The 21,883-nt window shown below is 43.7% G+C and overlaps 1 protein-coding gene across 1 annotated transcript; it reads left to right on the forward strand.

Annotated features, from left to right (window-relative positions):
* Positions 1-17,117: 17,117 nt before the first annotated feature.
* Positions 17,118-21,750, forward strand: LOC123425676. The gene is made up of 5 exons (XM_045109380.1): positions 17,118-17,482; positions 18,297-18,346; positions 18,710-18,787; positions 19,585-20,206; positions 20,534-21,750. Exons 1-5 carry the CDS (start codon positions 17,234-17,236, stop codon positions 21,434-21,436), a joined length of 1,902 nt encoding a protein of 633 aa, XP_044965315.1. The 5' UTR covers positions 17,118-17,233; the 3' UTR covers positions 21,437-21,750.
* Positions 21,751-21,883: the final 133 nt, after the last annotated feature.

Below are 21,883 nucleotides of genomic sequence, written 5' to 3' on the forward strand. Positions count from 1 at the left end.
TAGTTGAAGGTTGCCACCATCAACTGCATGCGACGTCATCCGGGGCATATCGTGCTAACTTACTAAAATCCTCCACATACTAGCCCACTGTGCGTCCTCCTTGGCTCAAGTTGCGAAACTCGCGCTTCTTCATGGCCATAGCTCCTGCTGAAACATGGGCAGTGCGAAAAGCTTGCTGAAACTGGTCCCATGTGACAGTGTCGATGGGGTAAGTGACTATGAAATTCTCCCACCATGAAGTTGCGGGTCCTTCTAGCTGATGTGCGGCAAAACGCCCTCTCTCCACATTTGTGCATCCTGCGGTGGTCAACTCCCTTCCAATCTTGCGGATCCAATCATTTGCAACAATCGGCTCGGGGCTACTGGAGAACACCGGCGGATTTAGCCTTAAGAAACGGGCTAAGTGATCAACAGGTGGTGGTGGTGGTGGTGGGTTTTTGTTGTTGTTCCCCTGGTTCTGATTCTGTACTAGTAGCTGCATTAGGGTAATCTGCTGCAGGATCAACTGAGTGAGCTCCGGCGGGAAAGCAAATCCAGGGTCACGTCCCGGAGGCATCTGATGGGTTTAGAAAAGCTGAGAAGACAGAATAGAATGAGGTCTAAAGAGAAAAACACTACCCATATGCACATGATGCAAACACAATCATATCACTTCAATCAATTCAAACAAGGGCATACAAACGGTCTAACTATCGTTACAAAAGCGCTCAGACTATACTATATACATGGGAAAATACTACTACTGATATGGTGGTCGACTAGAAGTTTTGATTTGTGGAAGACTCCATGATATCTGCTCCAGCTTCATCAACATAGTCATCATCGCTATCGTCAGTGTCTGAGTCTGTGTCATCGATGATAATGTAGTTCTCCGGACAAGTGGAATCGTCGTCATCTCCTCCTGGCGCGGGGTCTACCATGAATACTTCTAGCTTCCTTGTAAAATCGTCATTCTTCTCCACGACTATCGTCATCTCCTCCTCGTATCCATCGCGTGTAGACTTGAGTTCTTCCTCCACTCTATGATCCTGGCCATTGCCTTCTTAAGATCTATCATGCCTGCGCACATCTGGTTCTCCTGGCGTCGAATGTGCTGGTTTAACTCCTGGATGAAAGCTACAATGGATCTGTCCCTCCTGGTGCTGATCATCTCCCATTGCTCGTCTCGGCGCCCACATATCTGGTAGATAGTATCCTTGAGATCCTTGTGGTAAACTTCTCCAATGCGTACCATGGTGACGTGGGCTGCCATGCTCTTTCCTAGACTCCAGGTTGGTGCACCAAAGGAAAACTCTATGGACTCGGTGACTGGCATCAACGTCTTTCCTGGAACTTGAACTCGAATCTTCCAACGCTCCTCTTCTAGTAAAGTTGCGATGTAGGTCCCGATGAAGCTTGGTATTCCGATGTTCAGGTACCTAGTAACTTCCTTCATCTGTCTTCCAAAAGGTGCATCTTCATCCGGGTGTGTGAACTTGTTCTTTGCATCCGCCATCCTATAGAGTAGAAAGGGGAAAGGAGTCAGAAAATGGGAAGAGAGGAGTGACCTATGGTTTTAGCTTAGTCGTCGTGTCCTAAAGTCAGCATGTGCTGTGATACCATCTTGTAGCGACCAGACCTGAACAGTCTAGCCTCTGTGCATTAGTGTCATCCCTGGATCGGTAATGCTGACACACACAGTACTTGAGGATTTATAACAGAGTTTCAATCACACCCTTATTACATCGAATGTCTCAAACGAGAACTTATTACAATAATATGGCTTAAGGCCATCTAATAACGATAACAGCTTAAGGCTTGGAAGATAAAGTGAGTCCATCAACTCCAACGGCATAGCTGAGTGAAACACAACGACCTATGGCACCTTACTCGTCGTCTGAAAAGTCTGCAACATGAAATGTTGCAGCCCGAAACGGGTCAGCCACCTGGAATAAGCTGGCAGTGTAACACATAGAGTAATGAACAGAATAAAATGCTACCTCTACATGCATATATGGCTGGTGGAAATCTCTATGGTTACTGTTTTGCATAAAGCCAATTTTTTCCTACAACAAAGGAGTAAGTTTTATTTAACTATCATGGTGGTTGTTAAACATTGAGAAGGTTCCTCCAACTCAATCCCAATTAAGCATCATCATTAAACCCAACAAATTAATTTAGAGTGATGAGATCAACATGATAATCCAAGAACGAGATACTCAAGATGTCCATAATTGGGGACACGGCTAACCATGATTAGTTTGTACACTCTGTAGAGGTTTGCACACTTTTCCCCACAAGACTCGAATACATCCATGGTTTGCGCGATATAAGCATAACGTAGAAGTAACTCCCAAAGGTTTGATAATAAACAGGACAATAGGTTCTACCTCATCATCTACTTCCCAAAACCCACATGTTAAACAGATCCTAACCATGCAATGTTTGAGGGTTGATCTAATGCAATAAAAATTGGGTAATAAAGGGGTATGATCAAAGTGTTACTTGCCTTGCTGATGATCCGCAAAACCTAGAGACTCGTAGTAGCACGCTTCGCACTCCGGGTACTCTATCGTAAACAAACAATAACATACATAAGCACTCAATCTAGAAGCACGGGTAAACCTCAAATAAGAGATCTAACCAGAAAGTTCAACTGAAGAACTCTGGTTTGCAAAAAGAATCCAAACAAATGAAGCAACAAAACTCAAACTGCGAAACAAACAAGATTCGTTTACTAATTTGGACTAGAGTCAAATTTTACAGTACAAAAATCTTGTTCAAGTTGGTTAAACAGAAAGAGGGCTTCGAGACGAAGATCTGAGCGCTTGAATCACCAGATTCCGATAAACGAGCGAAAAGATAAACTAAAACGAAGATGAGGGAAGAAATCGCGATCGAAAGTAATCGCAGAAAATCCGTGGAAAAAGAAAAACTGACGAACAGGCTAACGAACGATCGTTCTCTGTCTGCGGCTAACGGATGAACATCGTTCATAAAAATGAACGTACGGACGAACGTCCGCTATTTAGTTAAACCGAAAAAAAAGCGAACCGATCTAATCTAAAATAAATAAATCTAGGTTTAAAAAAACAAACGATTACCTCGGCGAGGTCCGGCGGCGGCAGGCGGTGGCGACGGCTCCGGCGGGGCGGCGGCGGCGGCCGATGGCGGGGCTCGGGGCGGCGGCAGCTAGGGTTTGGGGCAGCTCGCGTGTGTTGCGGCTGCTTATAAAGGCCGCTGATCAGGTGTCCTAGCTCGACACGGCACGTAGGTCTTTTTTTTAATATTCCGACACGCAGAAAATAATATAGAATAAATACTAAACATACTCCAAAAATTCTGAAATAAAATTTCCCCGTCCTCTAAAAATATAACGGACAAGGTGAACATTTATTTGGGCCTTTAATGCAATTTTGAAAAACGCATTTTTTCCTAATTCAAATAAAATAGCAATAAAACTCCTAATAAAATTCTTATTTGATTTTAATATTTTTCCGCCAATATTTCTTTTATTTTGGGGAAGTCATTTTATCCCCTCTCTTTTATTTCATATTTAGAAATATTCGAAGAGAAAATAATTAAAACCAAATGATCCACTTTTCAAATTTTGTGAAAACTCAAATATTAAAATAACGAAATCCCCAACTCTCTCCGTGGGTCCTTGAGTTGCGTAGAATTTCTAGGATCAACCAAGAATGCAATAAAATATGATATGCAAGGATGATCTAATGCATAACAGTCCAAATTGAAAATTTGGGATGTTACACATACTACTTTACACCCCTCCGGTGTGCATGCATTGGTATTGTCGAAGCTTCATGGATAACGAGGAGGAGTGCAAGCACCAAGGAACAACTACACCATCCATGAGGGAAGCGTAGAAGAGGAGACAGAGCTGTGGAAATCTCCAGCATCCATACGACCGACCCCATCCCGACGCCCGACACTCCACATTGTCCGGACGACCGACTCCCTCCGAGGATACCATCCTATCATACTACAACACAGTCATCTCAACATTCATGTTGGCAACCAAGGCAAACCATTATAATCTCCTAGCTAATTAAGCATGGCATCAGCAACTATGATCTCTAAGTTGTCATTGCAAACATGTTTCTCTCACAACAGAGCTGAACTGGGAACAGTGAGCTAGTCATATTTACAAAAACAAAATAGATCGAGTTCATACCAGCTTTTACAGGCTCAGTCACTTCATCATATATCGTCATTATTGCCTTTCACTTGCACGACCGATGATGTGAACAATAATAAGAGTGCTCGTACATTGGACTACGCTGGAATCTGTAGGCAAACACAAAGGAGAAGACAAAGTAATATGGATCTATGGCAGCTAAACACGTATGCACGTGAGAGCCACTAAACATTGTAACCAATATCTTCTACCTTGACCCAAAGAAAAAAGAAAACTATTTACACGGGAAAGCTCCCAACAAGCAAAAATATAAAAGAAAATCTTTTTGGTTTTTCTCAAACTAGACAGACACACGAAAAGAAAACGAGAAAAAGAAAATAAACTAGCATGGATGATACAGTGGCAAAGTGTGAACACCGACGAACAAAGTGAAAGCATAAGCAAGAATGTAAAGTCGGCGAGAACACGTACTCCCCCAAGCTTAGGCTTTTGGACTAAGTTGGTCTACTCCCAAGGAGGGAAATAACCAGCTCCGGGGTACTCCGGAGTGGACTGAGGATGCCATTGCTGTGTGAGATCCTCTGGCTTCCACTCATAAACTGCGTCTCGTACTCGACTGGTGGCTCGGGCACGGGCACCTGTCGTTGGGCTAGGCCCCAATATGCGTAGATGTCTGAGGGCATAATAATGTACATGCCTGCATGAAGATTGAACAAAGAAGGAGCAGGCAAAGTAATAGTCTCATGAGTACCCTGACTAAATAGCAGGTTATAAATCATCCTTCTATTTATATCTCTATCAAGAAAGTCATGGCGAACCATGCTAACGTAATCTAGATATCTCTTGAGAAGAAGAATCTCTTCTTCCTCGTCCAGTCTAATAGGTATCTCAAAGTGTCTAGCAAGACGAGTAGCATAGATACCTCCATAGGCAACACCTTTAGAACGGTTCAGGTTCAACCGTTGAGCTACTATAGCGCTTAAGCTATAAGTTTTATCGTTATAAAGGGCTTCGTGCAAGACCGCAAGATCTAGGGAACTAAGTGACCCAGCTTTCCCACGGCCAATCAAACATTTTCCCACAAATAATGAGAAGTACCGAAGCACGGGAAAATGTATGCTAGCAGCTCTAGCGCAAGACACTCCTCTCTCCTCTCCTACAACAATTGTATCGATGAAAGCTTCCAAGTCCCTTGGACGAGGTTCATGAATGTCCCCAACGTAAGGTAATTTGCAAACATTGCAAAAATCCTGGAGTGACATGCGCTGGGGGATATCATAAAGTTTGAACTCAACCATAGGAGGATTCTTCCTCGGATAGAAGTTAAAGCTTTGTATGAAGATATTATTGAGGAGGAGGTATTGCGGACACTTATCTTCAACGAAGGCGGTAAGGCTTGCGTTCTCCACCAAGTGATAAAAGTCCTCATAAATTCCAGCGGCGCGTAAGAACACGTCGCTTGGCCACTCGCATGCTCGAACTTCTGCGACTCGAGGGACTAGATACTTGGGCTTCTTCTCACTCCCATCATCCTTGGGGTCATGGCTTGACGAGCCTCTTAACAACCTCATCATCTTTTCCCTTTTCCTATCTCTGAAAATTTCTGAATTTTTTAGTGATTCTAAGGAAAAGTGAGTAAGGCTCAGCAAAACTCTTAGCAACTACTCCCACAAGTGCCTAGAGGCCATATTACGCATCAAAACTACTTGGGACCAGCTAAAATTAGCATGCAAAGCTCAAGAACATGGTCACCAAGGCAGCAAAAATACGTGAAGTATAAGGCACTAGAGAAAAAACTAATTTGACCAATGGAGGAGTCGCTTACCAAGAAGTAATTTCCCCCAAAACAGTTCGGAGAATGGTGCTTTGAGCAAAGAGATCGAAAATCCCAGCAAGAGGAGCAAGAACACGGGTTTGAGGTGCGAAACGATTTTTTCTGGAAGTAGGAGAACCAGGTGAGAGCAAGAATGAGTGGAGGGGGTGCCTGTGGGCCCCACAAGCCTAGGTGGCGCGGCCAGGGGGGTGCCCGTGCCCCCTGGGCTTGTGGCCCACTAGTGCAGCCCCAGACAAGCTCTTCGTCTTAGTATTTTTCAAAAAAATCCAGAAAAAATCATATTTGATTTTCAGGACGTTCGGAGAACTTTTATTTTCGGGGTACTTTTCTATCGGACGCTAAAACAGAAAACAGGGAAAACTAAACTAAATCTATCATTTTTCTTCTAAGCAACCTAAAGTGCAAGCTTGGAACAGAGGTTTGTGACTCCTTGATTCATTCATCTCATGGTCATCGAAAGAAATCCGTCAATGGGGTTGATCAAATCCCCTCGACAAAACTTTTCGAATCGCAAAAGAGAACGGAGAATTTTTGAATAGTCACTAGGTTACCTCAATGGGGATGTGTATCTCCCCAACAAGCAAATCATACTTCATCTTGACACGAGGAATAGGGCATTCAAAGCTCCCAATAAGAAACGATGAAGTTTTTTCAATAGCATTGATGCAATGTACTCAAAATTGTTTCTTCGGAAAGTGCACCGTATGCTCGTTACTGTTGACATGGAAAGTGACATTGCCTTTGTTGCAATCTATAACAATCCCTGCAGTGTTTAAAAAGGGTCTTCCGAGGATGACAGCCATGGCATCGTCCTCGGGAATATCCAAGATAACAAAGTCTGTTAAGATAGTGACATTAGCAACCACAACAGGCACATCCTCGCAAATGCCGATAGGGAAAGCAGTTGATTTGTCGGCCATTTGCAGAGAGATTTTAGTGGGTGTCAACTTATCCAGTTCAAGCCTACGATAAAGAGAGAGAGGCATAACACTAACACCGGCTCCAAGGTCGCATAAAGCAGTTCTAACGTAGTTGCCTTTAATGAAGCAAGGTATAATGGGCACACCGGGATCACCTAGTTTCTTAGGAGTTCCACCCTTGAAGGTATAATTAGCGAGCATGGTGGAAATCTCAACCTCAGGTATCCTCCTTTTATTAGTCACAATATCTTTCATGTACTTAGCATGCACAGACATTTTGAGCATATCTGTCAAACGCATTTGCAGCAAGACAAGTCTGATCATTTCAACGAAGCGCTCAAAATCCTCATCATCCTTTTTCTTGGATGGTTTGGGAGGAAAGGGCATGGGTTTCTGAACCCATGGTTCCCTTTCTTTATCATGCTTCCTAGCAGCAAAGTCATTCTTATCGTATCTTCTATTCTTAGGTTGTGGGTTATCAAGATCAGGTTCAATCTCCACATCCTTTTCATTGCTAGGTTGAGCATCATCATGAACATCACTATTGATATTATCATTAGGCTCATGTTCATCACCAGATTGTGTTTCAGCATCATAGACATAGACATCGTTTGGACTCTCAGGTGTAGCAGCAACAGGGTTGCTAGTGTGCAGGTTCCTATCATCTTTCTTCTTCTCTCTAGGATGACAAGGTACATCAGTGCTAACTCCTTGAGAATCTTGTTCAATTCTCTTCGGATGACCCTCAAGATACAAACATACCTGAGTCATTCTACCGCCTCTAGTGACGACTCTAACAGAATTTTCATTCAACTCATTGAGCAAGTCATTCTGAGCTTTAAGTACTTGTTCTACCTGAGTAGTAACCATAGAGGCATGTTTACTCAAAAGCTTAAGATCATTGATAGTTCTGTCCACACAGGCACTTAAATGACTAGGCATACGAGCATTCTGTTCCAATTGTGTGCTAACATAATCATTGAAACTCTGTTGTTTGGCAACAAAGTTATCAAATTCATCCAGGCATAGGCTAGCAGGTTTATGAAAAGGAATATCACTCTCATCAAACCTACGCAGAGAATTTACTTCTACTAACTGTATCGGGTTATCAAGACCATGGATCTCTTCGATAGGTGGTAGATTTTTGACATCTTCGGATTTAATGCCTTTCTCTCGCATAGATTTCTTGGATTCTTGCATATCTTCAGGACTGAGGAATAGAATACCTCTTTTCTTCAGAGTTGGCTTAGGAGGTGGTTCGGGAATAGTCCAAGCATTCTCATTGCACAAGATGTTATTCAGTAGAATCTCAGCTTGTTCTACAGTTCGTTCCCTAAAAACACTACCGGCACAACTATCTAGGTGGTCTTTGGAAGCATCAGTAAGTCCATTATAGAAGATATCAAGTATTTCATTCTTCTCAAGAGGGTGATCACGCAAAGCATTCAGTAGCTGGATGAGCCTCCCCCAAGCTTGTGGGAGACTCTCTTCTTCACCTTGAGCGAAGTTGTATATTTACTGCAAGGCAACTTGCTTCTTATGGGCAGGGAAATATTTTTCAGAGAAATAGTAGACCATATCCTGGGGGCTACGCACACAACCAGGAGCAAGAGAAGTGAACCAGGTCTTAGCATCATCCTTTAGCGAGAAAGGAAACAACTTGAGGATATAGTAGTGGCGGATCTTTTCCTCACTAGTGAATAGGGTGGCTATATCGTGCAGTTTGGTAAGATGGGATACAACTGTTTCAGACTCATACCCTTGAAAAGGATCAGATTCGACCAGAGTGATTAACTCAGGGTCGACAGAGAATTCATAATCCTTATCGGTCACAAAGATAGGAGAAGTAGCAGACTTCGGGTCGTATTTCATCCTAGCGTTCAGAGTTTTTCTTTCCACTTGCGCAGTAAAAACATCATAGCTATCCTTACACGCAAGAAAATCCTCAGCTATCTCTCCCTCCATAACATAACGCTAAGTCATATCAGGAAATTCAGGCATAGGAGCGCTAGTTCTAGCAGGCAAAATAGCAGGTTCTACTTCAATGTCATCAGCAGTTTCAGAAGTATCATCACATCTAGCAGCAACTCTAGCAATTTGTGCGTCAAGGAATGCACCTAGTGGCAAAGCAGTATCAAGCATAGCATCATCAGGGATAGTATCAAGCATAGCATCATCAGGCATAGTATCAAGCATAGCATCATCAGTCGTAGTATCAAGCATAGCATCATCAGGCATAATATCAAGCATAGCATCATCATAAGCATCATGGGCAGCAGAAGTAGCATCATCAAGCACAGGTGACATATCAATATTTCTAGTAGGAGGTGATGTCGCAAACTTACTCATAACTGAAGGTGAATCAAGTGCAGAGCTAGATGGCAGTTCCTTACCTGTCCTCGCGGTTGAGGGCAAGACTTTAGTTCTTGGATCTATCGGATTCCTCATAGTAACCAGCAGACGTAAATCCCAAGTGGCTCAGAGAATATAGCTGTGCTTCCCCGACAACGACGCCAGAAAATAGTCTTGATAACCCACAAGTGTAGGGGATCGCAACAGTTTTCGAGGGTAGAGTATTCAACCCAAATTTATTGATTCGACTCAAGGGGAAGCTAAAGAATATTCTCAAGTATTAGCAGCTGAGTTGTCAATTCAACCACACCTGAAAGATTAGTATCTGCAAGCAAAGAATCAGTAGCAAAGTGGTATGATTGCAACGGTGCGAGAAAAAGGTCTATTGACGGCACACTATTCCTGACTTGTTGTATCAATGGCGCCAGAAAAGTCTTGCAATAGGTAACAGCAAAGTAACAAGTAACAGCAGTAGTGACAGCAGTAGCAAGTAACAACAGTAGTGAAAGTAGTAGCAAGTAACAGCAGTAGTTACAACAGTAGCAAGTAACAACAGTAGTGACAGCAGTAGCAAGTAACAAGAGTGGCGGCAAAGTAACGTAGCAAGGACCAGTAGTAAAAGACTCGTAGGCATTGGATCTGTGATGGATGATTATGCCAGATGTGATTCATCATGTAATAGCTATAACACGGAGAGATAAGTAACTAGCTCACGTTCGTCAATCTAATGTAGGCATGTATTTCGTATGTAGTCATACGTGCTTAGGGAAAATAACTTGCATGACATCTATTGTCCATCCCTCCCGTGGCAGCGGGGTCCTAATGGAAACTACGGGATATTAAGGTTCTCCTTTTAATAAAGAACCGGACCAACGCATTAACACTTGGTGAATACATGAACTCCTCATACTATGGTCATCTCCGAGAGTGGTTCCGGCTATTGTCACTCCGGGGTTGCCGGGTCATAACACATAGTAGGTGACTACAACTTGCAAGATAGGATCTAAAACACACATATATTGGCGACAACATAATAGGTTAGATATGAAATCATGGCACTCGGGCCCTAGTGACAAGCATTAAGCCTGGCAAAGTAGTAGCAACATCAATCTCAGAACATAGTGGATACTAGGGATCAATCCCCGTCAAAACTAACTCGATTACATGATAGATCTCATCCAACTCATCACTGTCCAGCAAGCCTACAATGAGATTACTCACGAACGGTGAAGAGCATCATGGAATTGGCGATGGAGGAAGGTTGATGATGACGATGGCGACGATTTCCCCTCTCCGGAGCCCAGAACGGACTCCAGATCTGCCCTCCACATGAAGAACAGGAGGTGGCGGCGCCTCCGTATCGTAAAACGCGATGAATCCTTCTCTCTGATTTTTTTCCGTGCGAAACAGAATATATAGAGCTGAGATTGGAGGCGGTGGAGCCTCGTGGGCCCCACAAGCCCTCATGGCGTGGCCAGGGGGTGGTCGCGCCCCTGGGCTTGTGGCCCACTAGCTCACCTCCTCCGGTGGATCTTTGCGCAGGTATTTTTCATTAATTCCAGAAAAATTCTCTGTAAATTTTCAGGTCATTCCGAGAACTTTTATTTCTCCACAAAAACAACACCATGGCAATTCTGCTGAAAACAGCATTAGTCCGGGTTAGTTCCATTCAAATCATGCAAATTAGAGTCCAAAACAAGGGCAAAAGAGTTTGGAAAAGTAGATACGACGGAGACATATCAGTACACTGCCGGAGGCATTTCCTATAGAGTCATCATCGTTCTAAGCTTCGAGTGTAAGTAAATAAAAGTGTGATTATCATCATTATTAGAGCATTGTCCCATGTGAGGAAAAAAAGAAGTGGCCAAAGTTGGCCACACACAAAAAAAGAGAGAAAAAAAGAGGCCCAGGAGCCCAAATAAAAAAAAGAGAGAAGGGACAATGCTACTATCTTTTTCCACACTTGTGCTTCATAATAGCACCATGTTCTTCATGATTGAGAGCCTCTTGTTTTGTCACCACCATATGCTAGTGGGAATTTTCATTATATAACTTGGCTTGTATATTCCAATGATGGGCTTCCTCAAATTGCCATAGGTCTTCGTGAGCAAGCAAGTTGGATGCACACCCACTAGTTCTCCTTTTGAGCTTTCACATACTTATAGCTCTAGTACATCCTTTGTATTGCAATCCCTACTCATTCACATTGATATCTATTAATGGGCATATCCATAACCCTTTAATACGTGAGTCAATCTGACCATCTCCTCCTTTTTGTCTCACAACCACCACCACACTCTATTCCACCTATAGTGTTATATCCATGGCTCATGCTCATGTATTGCGTGATAGTTGTAAAAGGTTTGAGAAAGTAAGAGTGCGAAAACAATTACTTGGCCAATATCGGGGTTGTGCATGATTTAAATTAGTTGTGTGGGGATGATGGAGCATAGCCGGACTATATGATTTTGTAGGGATAACTTTCATTGGCCTTGTCATTTCAAAAGTTCATGATTACCTTGCTAGTTTGCCTGAAGTACTATTGTTTTCATGTCAATAGCAAACTATTGTTATGAATCTTACGGATCTGAACATTCATGTCACATGAAAGAAGTTACAAAGAACAACTATGCTGGGTAGCATTCCACATCAAAAATTCAGTCTTTATCACTTCCCTACTCGAGGACGAGCAGGAGTTAAGCTTGGGGATGCTTGATACGTCTCCAACGTATCTATATTTTTTTATAGTTCCATGCTATTATCTTGTCAAACTTTGGATGTTTTGTATGCCTTTTATATCTTTTTTGGGACTAACTTATTAACTCAGTGCCAAGTGTCAGTTCCTGTTTTTTTCGTGTTTTTGACCCTTTTCAGAGGAGGATTTTAAACGGAGTCCAATCAGAATAAAACTTCCGAAAAGATTTTTTCCGGAACAAAAGATACGCAGAAAGCTTGGGAACCAAGGCAGGGAGTCCCGGGGGAGGCCATAAGCCCCCATGGCGCGGCCAGGGGGGGCTCGCGCCTCCCAGGCTTGTGGGCTCCCTGGGCCTCCCCTGCCCTAGCTCATTCGCCTATAAATTCCCTAAAATCCCTAAAAAAATTAGGGGATCCACGAAAATACTTTTCCGCCGTCGCAAGCTTCTGTCTCCGCAAGATCCCATCTGGGGCATGTTCTGGTGCCCTGTCGGAGGGGGAATTTGGATACAGAGGTCTTCTTCATCAACACCACGACCTCTCTGATGATGCATGAGTAGTTCACCATAGACCTTCGGGTCCATAGCTAGTAGCTAGATGGCTTCTTCTCTCTCTTGGATCTTCAATACAAAGTTCTCCATGATCTTCATGGAGATCTATCCGATGTAATCTTCTTTTGCGGTGTGTTTGTCGAGATCCAATGAATTGTGGATTTATGATCATATTATCTATGAATCTTATTTGAGTTTCTTCTGATCTATCTTATGCATGATTTCATATCCTTGTAATTCTCTTCGAGTTGTGGGTTTTGTTTGGCCAACTTGATCTATGATTCTTGCAATGGGAGAAGTGCTTGATTTTGGGTTCATACCGTGCGGTGACCTCATCCAATGACAGAAGGGGTAGCGAGGCACGCATCATGTTGTTGCCATCAAGGGTAAAAAGATGGGGTTTTCATCATTGGTTTGAGTTTATCCCTCTACATCATGTCATCTTGCTTAAAGCGTTACTCTGTTTGTCATGAACTCAATAAACTAAATGCATGCTGGATAGCGGTCGATGTGTGGAGTAATAGTAGTAGATGCAGAAAGTATCGGTCTACTTGTCTCGGACGTGATGCCTATATGTATGATCATTGCCTTAGATATCGTCATGACTTTGCACGGTTCTATCAATTGCTCGACAGTAATTTGTTCACCCACCGTAATATTTGCTATTTTGAGAGAAGCCTCTAGTGAACACTATGGCCCCCTGATCTACTTCACACCATATTTTCAGCCTTACTCTTTTACTTCGTTGCACTTTCCGACTTCAGATCTCACTTTGCAATCAATCTTGAAGGGATTGATAACCCCTTTATAGCGTTGGGTGCAAGCTCTTTTGTGTTTGCGCGGGTACTCTGGACTTGACGCGATTCTCCTACTGGATTGATACCTTGGTTCTCAAACTGAGGGAAATACTTACTGCTCCTGTGTTGCATCACCCTTTCCTCTTCAAGGGAAAAACCAACGCAAGCTCAAGAGGCAGCAGTGATCTATTCCTGCACGGCTCCGCCCGAGCTCCGCAGAAATCCGATCTAGAGGAAGAACTACGAAGTAGAGGTTTAGGGTTGCATGTGGAAAAGTTGTGTCTCAAACAGCCCCAAGCCTCTAGTATATATAGGAGGAGGGAGGGGCAGGCCTTGCGCCATAAGGGAGGAGCCCTTGGGTCGGCCGAAGTGGAGGAGGGAGGAGTCCTCCTCCAATCCCACTTGGATTAGGACTCCTTCCTTAATTTCCCACCTCTTTTGGATTTTCCACCTTTTCCTCATGGGATTTCCTTGGATGACTTTGTCAGCCCATTATGCCTTACTACGCATCCAATAAAATCACGTGGACCCCTTGGGGCATGGTGGGCCCACCCAGTGGGCCCCCGGAACCCATTCGTCTCTTCCGGTACACTGCCGTCAATGCCCGAAAACCTTCCAGAATCCAAATACCAACTTACTATATATAAATCTTTGTTTCCGGACCATCCCGGAACTCCTCGTGATGTCCGGGGTCTCATCCGAGACTCTTAACAAAACTTAGGTCACCAACACATATAACTCAGCTATACCGAAACGTCACTGAATCTTAAGTGTGCAGACCCTGCGGGTTCGAGAACTATGAAGACATGACCTGAGACACTCTCCGGTAAATAACCAATAGAGGGACCTGGATGTCCATATTGGCTCCTACATATTCTACAAAGATCTCTATCGGTCGAGCCTCTTTGTCAAGGATTTAGTTAACCCCGTATGCTATTCCCTCTGTCCTTCGGTATGTTAGTTGCCCGAGATTCGATCGTCGGTATCTCTATACCTAGTTCAATCTCATTACCGGCAAGTCTCTTTACTCGTTCCATAATACAAGATCACGTAACTAACTCCTTAGTCATATTGCTTGCAAGGCTTGTTGTGATGTTGTATTACCGAGTGGGCCCCGAGATACCTCTCCGTCACACGGAGTGGCAAATCCCAGTCTTGATCCATGCCAACCCAACAGACACCTTTGGAGATACCTGTAGAGCATCTTTATAGTCACCCAGTTACGTTGCGACGTTTGATACACACAAGGTATTCCTCCGGTGTCCGGGAGTTGCATGATTTCATGGTCATAGGAATAGATACATTGACATGCAGAAAACAGTAGCAATAAACTGACACGATCATATGCTACGTTTATAGTTTGGGTCTTGTCCATCACATCACTCTCCCAATGATGTGATCCCGTTATCAAGTGACAACACTTGTCTATGGCCAGGAAACCTTGACTATCTTTGATCAACGAGCTAGTCAACTAGAGGCTCACTAGGGACATTGTGTTGTCTATATATCCACACATGTATTTGAGTTTCCAATCAATACAATTCTAGCATGGATAATAAACGATTATTATGAACAAGGAAATATAATAATAACCAATTTATTATTGCCTCTAGGGCATATTTCCAACATCAACTATGTCAAAACGTCACCGAACCTTAAGTGTGCAGACCCTACGGGTTCGAGAACTATGTAGACATGACGTGAGACATTCTCCGATCAATAACCAATAGCGGGGCCTGGATGCCCACATTGGCTCCTACATATTCTACAAAGATCTCTATCAGTTGAACCTCTATGTCAAGGATTCAGTTAATCCCGTATGCTATTCCCTTTGTCCTTTAGTATGTTACTTTACCGAGATTCGATCGTCGGTATATCCATACCTAGTTCAATCTCGTTACCGACAAGTCTTTTTACTCGTTCCGTAATACAAGATCACGTGACTAACTCCTTAGTCACATTGCTTGCAAGGCTTGTTGTGATGTTGTATTACCGAGTGGGCCCCGAGATACCTCTACGTCACACGGAGTGACAAATCCCAGTCTTGATCCATGCCAACCCAACAGACACCTTCGGAGATACCTGTAGAGCACCTTTATAGTCACCCAGTAACGTTGCGACGTTTGATACACACAAGGTATTCCTCCGGTGTCCGGGAGTTGCATGATCTCATGGTCGTAGGAACAGATACATTGACATGCAAAAAACAGTAGCAATAAACTGACACGATCATATGCTACGTTTATAGTTTGGGTCTTGTCCATCACATCATTCTACTAATGATGTGATCCCGTTATCAAGTGACAACACTTGTCTATGGCCAGGAAACCTTGACCATATTTGATCAACGAGCTAGTCAACTAGAGGCTCACTAGAGACAGTGTGTTGTCTATGTATCCACACATGTATTTGAGTTTCCAATCGATAAAATTATAGCATGGATAATAAACGATTATCATGAATAAGAAAATATAATAATAACCAATTTATTATTGCCTCTAGGGCATATTTCCAACATTTGCATCTGCCGTCTCAGCAGCTGCTGCAGCTGCCCTGTCGGCTGCCGTAGACGCGCTCTCGGCGGATGCGGCCGCGCTCAATGCGGATGCAGCCGTGCTCTCGGCATAGGCGACCGCGCTCTCGGTGCAGGCGGTGTTGCTCGGGAGGACGCGACCATCGTACGAGCCCTCACAAAGCGTTTGCACGACTTCATTCTTTGCAAGAAGGGGTTGCGGGAATGGGGATCAGGGATCCGTGGATTTGGGGGTGACCAACACTAGAGCAGACGAAGCAGGCGAAGCTTGTGGAAGAAGACTTGAATATACCCACAAATTTTCATCGCAAACGGTTCCTACAACAAACTGTGTATTAGTTGTGAAAGACGAATTTGGAGTACAGTGGCAACGGGTGGTGTTTTAAATGTACGAGAAAATTTGAAGTACTAATACGACTATTATGTCAAAATTTGGAAAATTTCAGGGGTCATTTGACCTTTTTAAGACATTTAAGTAATTTTCAAGCCATTTAATTACCGTAACTCAAATTTAAACTACATGTATATGCAACAGCTAACCATAACAGTTTGAAAAGTTTTATTTGTGTATTTGTGTGCGAGTTAATTTCATGTGCAATAAATTGGAAGGGAGAGAGGATTGCTCTACCGGAGTTGGCGGGGCACATGCTAGGAAAACGGTTGCGGAGCGCGTGCGGCGGCGGAGCTGCGAGGCAGACGACGCAGTGGAGGAAGAAGAGAGGAAAGATCAAATGGATCTGATAATTCTAGGGGGGGAGGGGATTTGGTGCAATTTGCGATGGAGTCGGGATCTCGGGTCCTGCATGGTAAACGCGTCCAGCATCCCATATTCGTCCTATATTTAAATTAAATATAAAAGATGTCGGTTAACATAAACGTTTGAACCTTATTTGAGATGTTCGTTTGAATCAGAATTTTAAAACCGATCAATAACCGAATGGTCGTCTGGAAGGTTTGAGGCGTCGGCTATAGAATGCTCTTGCGTACTTGAAAATAATGCCATGTGCGTTGTTGCCTCACGAGTCACCCATTGGGCATGTAGGTAGCGAGGTCTTTTTTTTTTTTAAGGTTATGTAGGTAGCGAAGTGAGTAAAAGAAGGCGTTGGGTGACAGTGGCGTGGGCCTCCACCACCGCACGTCCTAGATAACTAGATTAGCACGAACCCAGAATAGTACGTACGTAGAAGAATGTAAAATCCAAAACCCCGGCCAAAATAATAAGAAAAGGAAAAACAATGGGCGAGACTGGAGAGACACCGCCCGCCCAGCCCACTCCCAGAGACAGAAAGAAAGGGAGAAGAGCAAGAGACAGAGAGAGGCCCACCGCGACGACCCTGCCCGACCGCCTCGCTCCGTTTCCGACTCCTATTCCCGGCTCGGCCTCCCCTGCCCCTATCGCCTCGCCCTCAGCGATCGCATGCCGCCCCGACCCAAAAAAAAGGGCGACCGATTTCCTCGGTGCCCGGACGAGGGAGCGCCCCGTCCGATGGTGGTTGTGGTGGTCAAGCAGGAGGAGCAGGACGACGACGACGACGCGGCCGCCGTCGCCTGGGGGACGTGGGAGGAGCTCGTGCTCGGCGGCGCCGTCCTCCGCCACGGGGACGCCAACTGGCACGCCGTCGCCGCCGAGCTCCGCGCCCGCTCCCCGTGCTCCTTCTCGCCCAAGGTCCGCCCCCACCGCCGAACCCTAGCCTAATAATACTCCTGCTCGATTAATTACGAATTACGGTCTCGTGCCTGTAATGTCGCTTCGACAAGGGTGGATTAGGGCGTATATTGTTTTTTCGTATTATTAGGGATACCGAAATGATTATCCTTGGTTGGTGCTGGCTAGGGTTTCGTGATCATTCCTGGAGATACACTCTCGGCCTTGTTGATGTGGTATTGTTTCGTATGGATGTAGAGCAAATGTTAGGTTGCCATTTTAGAGACTGTGATTAGGCTGTCATTTTAGAGATTGTTATTAGGCTGCCATTTTAGAGATTGTGATTAGGCTGTCATTTTAGAGATTGTGATTAGGCTGGCATTTTAGATTGTGCTGTTGGTTGGATGATCATGAGTTACGCGTTCTGAAAATGCAGCAAGTGGTGAGGCACAGTTTTGACTTGAACCAAACGAAACGAATCAGCGCCCAACCACCATCCACCGATGAAATGTGGCATAATTTCTTCTTCTTCCCTTTGTGAGGAAGAATGTGGTATAATTTCAATTGGCCCTATATTATATAATTATTACAGTACGACACAGGTAGCACAATTTTGCTTGTTTGGTACCAATTACCAAGGGCAGTTTGTCCAACAGTTTGGATATGTGGGAGCTTTGTGCCTATCCGCCGAAACATTTTGAACACCCGCAGATCAAATTATTTGTAATTTTGAAATTGTGTGGTGAGCAGGAAAGTTGAATCCCTTGAGGCCTGTCCCATCTCATGCCTGGAAGAAGTTTTAGTATTGATTGGTGTCTGTTTATCTTGTTTGCAGGAATGCGAAGCAAAATTTTCAGAGATTCAAGCACGTTACTCTGCATGCGAGTAAGTGTTACCTATCCCTGTGATGTCTGTACTGACTTGTCCACGTTAATGATCTTCCCATTTAGTTTGAGGTTACCATGATGTATTCCGAGGACAATGTTTGAATTTTTGGTAGAAGCATTTTCAGTGCTAACCCATCAATGGCACTGGGCAGGACTGGGAATGAGGTAGAGAAGTCATAGTAAAGAAATATATTCAATGATGATTATTAACATTCTCGTATGCAATTTTTAGTACCTTAGCCAATATATGCAGGACATTTGAACTTACTGTAGTTTAACATAGATACTTTTGTGTCCTATAGTAAAGTAACTTTTACATTGATGTAGTAGTATGCTTAGCATTGTATTTGCTTCATTGCAGTGCTTGGTTTGAGGAGCTTCGCAAGCAGAGAGTTGCTGAATTGAAAAGGGAGCTGAGGAAGTCAGAAAGTTTTATTGGGTTAGTACTTGCATTTTTTTGGCATTTTCACATGTAATCTTCATAATTTGTTTTGGATATATTTTAGTTACTGGTCATCCTCCACGTGCAATGCACGTCTTCCGTTATACATAATGCATCTGCTAAATTAGCCATTGACCAGATGACTGAAAGAATGATACAAGGTTGATTGAAAGTAGCTTGTCTGAAATCATCTTTGCTGATAATTGGTCATTAGTTTTTCTAATATAGACTGAAGTTCAAGGAAATATATGAAGGGAAGGGCATGAGGCAGGGGAGAGAGATGGAGGGGCTGGGAGCACTTTTTGAAGAATTTAAATTTTGATAGGTAGAACCAAATAAAAATGCAAAACATTAGATTAATCATATAATTTAGTGGGGTTAATTATATGGCTTATTTAAACACTCTTTGAACTTAAGACAAATAAAACATAATTAGCTAGCTAGGGTTAATTTGTTCTTACATGCATTTGAATAATAGGTTAATTTGTATAGTAATAAGCGCATGTGCATTTGTGAATAATCTAGGAAGGAAAATGGAGTGTATAAATAAGTAGTGTATTATTAGTCATGAGTAAAAGTCTCACCTTTTTAACGTCGTTTATCAGGTTTCATGGATGGTTAAGGTGATCGGTATCCCAACACAACTTGTACTTCATTAGTAGTTTAGATATTTTTGTATTATTGTCTGTCATCTTGAAGCCAAGTGAAAGTTAGCTTAGACACTACTTATGCCATCTGGCTGGAAAATGTTCTTTTTGTTTAATAATGTGCAATTTGGCCTTTCCCTGTTCCAGGTCCTTGCAGTCTGTGATTGAGAGCCTCAGCAATAGCAAACATGATAATGGTAACTTAGGATGTCACACTGAATCATGTTCACACACTGAAAATGCAGCTGATACTACTTCTTCGAGCAAAGAATTGTCCAAAGACAGATCGTCCGCTGCTAGTTTTACGGAGGAAGCAAGCAACAGTCAGAAATCTCAGAAAGTTCAAAATACATCAGCAGAGACATTATCAAAGCCCCATGCTGAAAATAAGCTCTGTGCCAAAGATGGTTTGCTTTGGGGCTCTAGAAAGAAAAGGGGATTGAGGGATAAACGGGCTATTCTGATGGCTGTTGATAGTGGCAGAGATGGTGAAAATATATCTACACCATGCATACAGGGAGAGGGTTCCTCTGAGGGCTGCATGAAGAAATTGAAAACTCCAAAGATAGAGCCTGGTGTATCTATGTGCAAAACTCCATGCATACAGAGAGCGGTTCCCTCTGAAGGCTGCATGAAGGAACTGAAAACTCGAAAGATAGAGCCTGGTGTATCTGTGTGTGAGAGAGCAAAACCAAAATTAGCAGATATTGTGAATAATATATCCACTCAAGGTGACTGTAAGATGTTGCTACACCAAATTGATATCCAGGTATTTAATCTGTCTTGTGGGCGTTTTAAATTGTAGTCTTATCCTTTACAATTTTTTTATTGGAGTTGCCCACTATTTGTTCTGAGAGGATCAAGAAAGTCAGATCTTTGTGGGCATGGTGAATTTCCTTTTCGTTTTCTTATTACCTGAGTTACACATACAATTAGTTAGAGTGGGCAGACTGGTTAGTTAGTTAGTGTACGTAGTAATATTATATGCTCTGAAAGAGAACTTTTAAGTGGCTCAAATCTTCTGTACAGTTGATCTATTCTAGAGATGAACATAATCTGATTTTGTCATCTTATGTCCAATTGTTTCCATCTACAGCGGAAGCGAGCTAGATACAAGAAGATGATCCGTCGGCATATGGACTTCCGAATCCTTCGTTCAAAGATCAAGAGTGGTGCTATCTCTTCTGCCAAGGAGCTCCTAAAAGACATGCTCGTGTTTGTGAATAATGTCCTCACATTTTTTCCAAAGGCCACACTGGAGCACATGGCTGCAATCGAACTTCGAGGTCTCATATGCAAAACGTTGCAACAGCGTTCAGTCGCACCATCCATTAATTGTGAACCGGCAGCGATAGCTAGTGACCCTGTAATCAAGAAGACCAAGGCAAGGATCGCTAGTGGCCCTGCAATCAATAAGACCGCTGCTGAGCCTGTATTAAAGAAGACCACGGCAGCGCTAGCTAGTGAGCCTGTAATAAAGAAGACAGTGGCTGGGATAACAAGTGAGCCTGTGATGAAGAAGACAGTGGCTGGGATAGCTAGTGAGCCTGTAGCCAAGAAGGCGGCTGCAGGGATAGCGAGTGAGCCTGTAATCAAGAAGACGGCGGCAGGGATAGCGAGTGAGCCTGTAATCAAGAAGACTGCTGCAAGGGTTGCAAGTGACCCAGTAAGCAAGAAGGCGGCGGCAGGGGCTGCTAGTGCCCCTGCAACCAAGAAAATTTCTCGAACATTGCCGCCGGTACGTCATGTGCCTCGTGATGCAAAGAGAAGCAAGGTTTCCTCAAGGGAGAGCGGAAGCACTGTCAGCCAGGGTGAGAGCGAGACCAAGGACGACCCCGCGGATGCAGCGGCAACTGCTGATGAAAAAACCGTTGAGAGAAGCGTGCCAGCCGCCAAGAAGCGAGGGGTCGGGCGGCCTCCAAAGAGCGGGCAAAAGCGCGCCGCCACTGTGCCGCCGCAAGACAGTCCTAGCAAAGGCAGGAAGAGGACTCGACGGTGACAGGGAGAAGCGACGCCGTGGATATGCAGACGTGTTGTGTACAATCCTACAAGGAGGTCCTAGAGTAGCTCCATCCAGTGTTGTGTACCACCCTGTCAAAGACTAGGCAAAGGGAATCAGGATGTTTTGTAACAGGAAGGAGTGGTGGTTTTCCTGGTGTTTTGTTTAAGGTCAGCTAGATGAAGCGCAACTTTTGTCTGTAGAGATGTGATCCGAGTTGTTAGGCGCTATATATATGTCTGTTATAACTGTATATGTAATACCCTTAGAACTTTCCTTGGTCAAGTATATGCCAGCGCAGAATTTTGGAGACAGGTGTTGATGTCTGTAGGAGTCAATTCCTTTTTTGCTCTTGGTTCGGGGACGTCGTGATCTGGAGCAACAAGAGAGGGTAGTTTGTCAAGAGTAGCATTGAAATTGAAGCATTTTTTTTTTGAGGGGGTTGAA

The sequence above is a fragment of the Hordeum vulgare genome, chromosome 2H (genome assembly GCF_904849725.1).
Source record: "Hordeum vulgare subsp. vulgare chromosome 2H, MorexV3_pseudomolecules_assembly, whole genome shotgun sequence".
Lineage (NCBI taxonomy): Eukaryota > Viridiplantae > Streptophyta > Magnoliopsida > Poales > Poaceae > Hordeum > Hordeum vulgare.